This window comes from Chamaea fasciata, unplaced genomic scaffold (assembly GCF_029207755.1).
Source record: "Chamaea fasciata isolate MVZ Bird 193981 ecotype frontalis unplaced genomic scaffold, bChaFas1.0.hap1 SCAF_7, whole genome shotgun sequence".
Lineage (NCBI taxonomy): Eukaryota > Metazoa > Chordata > Aves > Passeriformes > Sylviidae > Chamaea > Chamaea fasciata.
In genome coordinates, this window is record NW_027094092.1 from 5,547,702 (window position 1) to 5,553,701 (window position 6,000).

Consider the following 6,000-nt stretch of genomic DNA (forward strand, 5'->3'; position numbering starts at 1 on the left):
CTGTTGGCAAACAGGAATAGAATTTACTCCAATGAGTGTTGCCAAGTATGAGCTACTTCCAAATGAACTTCAAAAGCTCTGAAACATGCATTAGCTGCTTTTTTGAAAATGTGAACAATGCCATTGCTTTCTAGCAAGCAGAGCTGGTGAGAAGAGCGATCAGAAGGTAAAAAAATAACAACTGGATATGATAGATGTTGTAGTAGTGCTTGGGATCAGACAGAAGGCATAGCTCTCTGTCAGTGCAGGATTCGGGGTGGTTCTTGTAACAGGACTTAAAGTATCTACTCTGCACTTGAAGAAGAAACAATTTCTACCCTTAGAGGAGACTTAACAAAGGACTTGGGAAGGAGTTCATACCAGCTCCAAGCAGTTAGGAGTCCTGATAGGAGTGAGTTGTGCTGATTCCAAGCCTGGTGAGGAGTTTCATTACTAGCACTCCTTTCTGGTGTTACCCCTCTTCTCTCAGTGAGGACAGAGGTGAGCATACACATAAACATCAAAGCACAACCCTTAACATGTGCTAGATTTTGGGGAAGAATATGACAGAAAGAGGCAAACTGCTGTGTTTCAGTGTGGCAGTAGGGCTGGTTATGCTGGGTTTCATGATGGCCTCTGGGCTCTAACTAGGTGTCAATAAAGGCTTTGCCCACCTGAGGACAGGTAGTGTGGGCCTGGAAAAGTACAGAACTGTGGTTCTGCTACTGTCACTTCAGTATAGCTTTTACCAGTTCTGTAATCCAGCACACCCATTCCATGCTGTTCATATGATGCAAGCTATCTGTCCAGCTCAGGTTTAGTGTACTGTTCCAGGCCATTTTCTTGTTCTAAATTTATGTGTAAATACCTTCTACATTTAGGTGAGAAATTGACCTGCTGAGACCTCAGAATTGTATGGCTTCTTCCTGTGTCTTGAAGATTACTTTCAAAACACAAATCAAATGTAGTTTATCCTGGTGCTGCTCGGTTGTTGTTTTGGTTGTTTGGGGTTTTTTTTGTGGGCAGAAGGATGAACTTTTTTCTGCCATAGAGAGATCCTCAAAATCAAGTATTTACATTTGCACTTGAAATGGAAATTCTTGCCTTTCACAGCTGCGAAGCTGTATTTTATTGCTGAAATGTTGCATTGCTAAACAGCAGTTCTGCTTTTGCAGTTACTTGAAATAGGTGTAATTGGTCAATAAATAAGGAGTCTGCGTATCAGTATCTAAGCTAATACTTGTTATAGAGAGATTTTAGCATGTAAGAACCAAATTGCTGGGATCAATGTTGCCTGTGCTACAGCATACGCTTTTTCTGAAACTCTAAATTAAAGAACACTCTTTTACAAGAGTATGCTTTGTTACTGGCAATGAGTTGCAACTGCATGCAGAACATCTCTGTAGACAGTGCACAGTGTTGTGACAACTTGGGTGAATTTTATTACTCCAAACCTCGTAAGTTAATTCATTTTTCTTGGTTTTAACAGTTCCACCAAGTGAGAAGAGTGATGACCATCCTTTTCTTTACTATGGTTATCTCATACTTCACTTGCATGAAAGCTGCCCCAATGAAAGAAGCTAGTCTAAGAGGACAAGGCAGCTTGGCTTACCCAGGTCTTCGGACCCACGGGACTCTTGAGAGCATAAACGGGCCCAGTGCTGGTTCAAGAGGACTGACGTCGTTGGCAGATACTTTTGAACATGTCATAGAGGAGCTTCTAGATGAGGACCAGGACATCCAGCCCAGTGAGGGAAATAAGGATGCAGACTTGTATACATCCCGAGTCATGCTAAGCAGTCAAGTGCCTTTGGAACCCCCGCTGCTCTTTCTGCTCGAGGAGTACAAAAACTACTTAGATGCTGCAAACATGTCCATGAGAGTCCGGCGCCACTCTGATCCAGCTCGCCGTGGGGAACTGAGCGTGTGTGACAGCACGAGTGAGTGGGTGACAGCAGCAGAGAAAAAGACTGCAGTGGACATGTCTGGGGCAACTGTCACAGTCCTGGAAAAAGTTCCAGTACCCAAAGGCCAGCTGAAGCAATACTTCTACGAGACCAAATGCAACCCTAAGGGGTACACAAAGGAGGGCTGCAGGGGCATAGACAAGAGGCACTGGAACTCTCAGTGCCGAACTACCCAGTCTTACGTGAGAGCTCTCACCATGGATAATAAAAAGAGAGTTGGCTGGCGCTTTATAAGGATAGACACTTCTTGTGTATGTACATTAACCATTAAAAGGGGAAGATAGTGGATTCATGTTGTATAGATTATATTGAGACAAAATTATCTATTTGTATATATACATAACAGGGTAAATTATTCGGTAAAAAATAATTTTATGGACTGCATGTATGACTGAAGTTTATACAGTACAGTGGTTACACAATCTATTTATTGAACATATCCATGATCTGAAGGGGAACAATAGTCATTTGCGCACAAGTTTAAACAAACAAACAAAAAAAAAACCAAAAAAAAAAAATCAAGCAAACAAAAAAGTCTGCATTACATTCCTTCATAACATTGTGGTTTGTCGCCGTTGCCAAGAATTGAAAATATAAAAAATTTTTAAAAAAAAAGAATAAAATTGCATGCTGCTTCAATTGTGAATTAATGATAAACTGTCCTCTTTCAGAAAAATAAATTGAACCAAAACATTCTGTTTACATTTTAGACAGTAAGTATCTTTAGTCTGTTAGTATATATGTTTACTGCTTCTAACTTCTGATAGCGTTGAAATTAAAACAATGTCAAGGTGCTGTTGTCATAGTTTTACTGTTTCTCTTTTACTTTTGAACTCCCATCAGATTGAAGAAGAAAAAAATCATTACTTTATTCTGGATTAGAAAAAAAATTTGGTTTTTGTATGTTGTGAAGGTGTTTGCAATAGCAGTCCAACTACTGACAAAAAATAATAAAAAGAGGCAACTGAAAAAGAATGGTGATGTTCCACTTCACATTGTTGAACTTCAGGCTTAAAGACAACACTTATTTAACTGTATGGCAACATGCTTTTTTGGTTGTTGGGGGGGGGTGGTTTGTTGTTGTTGGGTTGTTTTTTTTTGTTTTTCTTTTTCAATTTTCAGTCTTTTGAGCCATGCATTTGCTTATACCATGTTTGCTTGTGTTTGAGAAATTTTTACCCCCTTTTCTCCCTCTGGAGGGACGTTGGTTGTGATCTTTAAGTATTTCACTTACCATAGAACTGGAGCTTGTCATATAGAAAATATTCTATAGTGTTCAGAGACATTATTTTCATATAATAAAAGACTGTGCTTGTATTAAATGTCTTGGTGAAGCACGGTGAGAGTGTCACTAGAAAAAGGGTCTAGAAAAGGTGATGATGGATCTGAAATCAGATTGGTTGTGGGACTTTATAGCTCAGCCAGTTTGGGAACAAATAACAGTGATTTGGGTTGACTGAGGCTATCCCAATTGCAGTCATTACTGAATGTGGTCCTGTGCATTATGTTAGAGAGCAAGAGCTTGGCCATGGATGCCCTTCCCCTCCCAAAGCATGCCAGCAGCACCAGGCCTGCAAAGCTGCTGGGCAGACTCTGGTGGCACCTCTGCCTGAAGGAGCCCTGGCAACTAGCTTGGGAATGAGACAGAAAGGAGCGCTGCTTCTAGTAGAAAGCAATTAGCATTATGTTTGTGTGGCTCTACCTCTGCTGTCAGGCTTATTTCGTGAAACAAATATTGGCACTAAAAATCCACTCTTGAGGTAAATGAAGAGCAAGTGCTGGAGGAGTTGGCCTAACTTGCTTAGGTTCTGAGAGACATGTTTAGCTCTGCATTACCCCCTATCCTGACAAAAGTATTGCTGAAAAGGTGGGTTGTAAGGCTGAGAGCTGTGCATAGCAGTTGCACTGGCTACAGTGGGCTGAGAACAAAAATAGCTTGTTAGTAAGCTGACTGAAGGCTGATGCTATATTTGTAATTCCTGTAGATTAAAAAAAAATAGCTGGACAAGTAGGAAAATACGGCAAAATATAATCTGTTTCTGAAAGCTGTAGAATCTGTGTTTATTAAAGCTTTGACTGGGCAAAGCTTATGGAAATATGTTGGCCCCAGTAATGCTCTTTGAAGAGCATATTTAACCCTGACTTTACGTCATCACTGGTAGAAACCCATGCCGGAAGCTAACAGACACTTTCACATCAGTGATTTCTTCTACTTCAGGTAGAAGGGCAGCCCGTTCCTGAGGATAACTGGCTGTCCAAGTGCCAGTTGCATCAGCCATGTGCACAGTGGACTGTGAGTGAGAAAAGAGGGCTGTGTGACCCACCTGAACCCCAGACTTCAGCCTTCCCCATCAATTGCTGACAGGGATTTACCACAGAGAAAAAAAAAAAAAAAATGACTCAAAACTTTATTAAATTCTCAAAACTTCATCTGAAATGGTCTTCATGCAAATTAAATCATAGAATCAAAGATTTTTTTGTGTTGGAAGGGACCTTAAAGATCATTTATATTATGGGCAAGTACACCTTCCACTAGATCATTTCATTCCCCTGGGCCTAGTACCTGTATGTGTATTGTAATTTGGATTTAATTAACCCAGCATCACTCTGGAGTTATTCTCAGCAATACTTCTAATCTGCAGCAGAGAACTGGTGTAATGTCAGCTTCTCTCAAAACAAGGGTTGGTTGCTTTTAAGGAAAGGATGATGCTGATGTGTGAAAAACAAACAAATCACTCATCTAGATTTAAAAAAAAAAAAATATAGCTAGGATCTGACAGTAGTCTAATTCAGATACAGGAATAAAATAACTACTAGTTCAAAGAAACTGAATTTCCAAAAGAGAAGTGTTAATGCATAAATCATGCTAGAAATAAAGTTTCTTACTTCCCAGAGTTAACTATAGCTATATCCTTCACTTATAAATCCTCACCTGGCCCAGTAAAGGTGGTGCAGGTGTGGCAGAATTAGAACATGGTAAGTTCAGAGGGGTAAAGGACAGCCCATGTAGCGGGGGGGGACTAAGGGATGGAGCTGGGAACCGAGAGAACTGTGTCTAGTAACTACACCCGGAGTGATATTCCCCATAACATGCCAACTCTATGCTTAGCAATGTAAGGTTAAACAGGCAATTAACCTGCAGTCCCATGGCTCTCCCATGCCTGACCTTATACACCCGTGGGGACAAGGCTGGACAGTTTTAGTTAACACAGAGACGGAGAGGGGAATGTTGGTTTTCCTTCATATCACTTAATTAAACTCTTGCTGTGGTCTGTTTGTGACAGAAGTATATCATGCATGTCAGCAGGCCTAGTACTGTGTTAAAGACTCTTGCAACTGTAAGTTCATGTCTGTGGCCTTGTTCTCTATTATTCATCTTGTGTAACATAAATATTTATTGTATTTATATAATTTTATGGTTTTTTGGGAAAATACTGAAATTGGCATTAAAATTTAAAAGCAACTGCGTCATATTGTAAATATAATTAAGCTATATTTAAGTGTACTGATTAACATAATATATGTTTAACAAGAGTTTTTTATGTTTTTAAATATATTTTCGGAATACATATATATATATATATATAAACGGGGTTTTTTGGGGGACCATGTGACTTTTCTCTAATTGTAAAACAAACTTGAGTTTTACTATAAATATGTGTGTTCTTTGTTTTAAACCAATTTTTACTCTATTTTAGCAATAAAATCTCACTTGGAGGGCAGATAGCCCCCTGTTTCATAGCTGGACAGTTAGCATCGGGAGGGGAGGGATAGCAAGAATTTACTTTTTACTTCACATAAAAGTTGGGGATACTTGCAGAATGATGTATTTCCATTTAATTCTAGCACAAAAGTCCTCATGAACTAAAAGCCCATGAATGACATATATATGGTTTTACTCAAGTATAAAGAGCATAATGGATATAAGGGGGTGGGAGTTTCTGCCCTTAGTAGCTAAGGGATAAGTGAGACATAAACTCAACAGCTATAGTCATGTACCTGATTTTTAAATGGTGTAATTTATATTTTCATCCCCTGCACTGATTTATGACCC

At 39.5% G+C, this 6,000-nt stretch overlaps 1 protein-coding gene across 5 annotated transcripts in view; it reads left to right on the top strand.

The window, feature by feature from the left end:
• Nucleotides 1-5,668, top strand: part of BDNF (brain derived neurotrophic factor) — a 42,777-nt gene extending 37,109 nt beyond the window's left edge. For all 5 annotated transcript variants that reach the window (XM_066187281.1, XM_066187283.1, XM_066187284.1 and 2 more), the window contains one exon: nt 1,469-5,668. In XM_066187281.1, the coding sequence (XP_066043378.1) occupies nt 1,469-2,230 (762 nt within the window). In that variant the 3' untranslated portion in view covers nt 2,231-5,668. The remainder of the gene's footprint in view (nt 1-1,468) is intronic.
• The last annotated feature ends 332 nt before the right edge of the window (nt 5,669-6,000 follow it).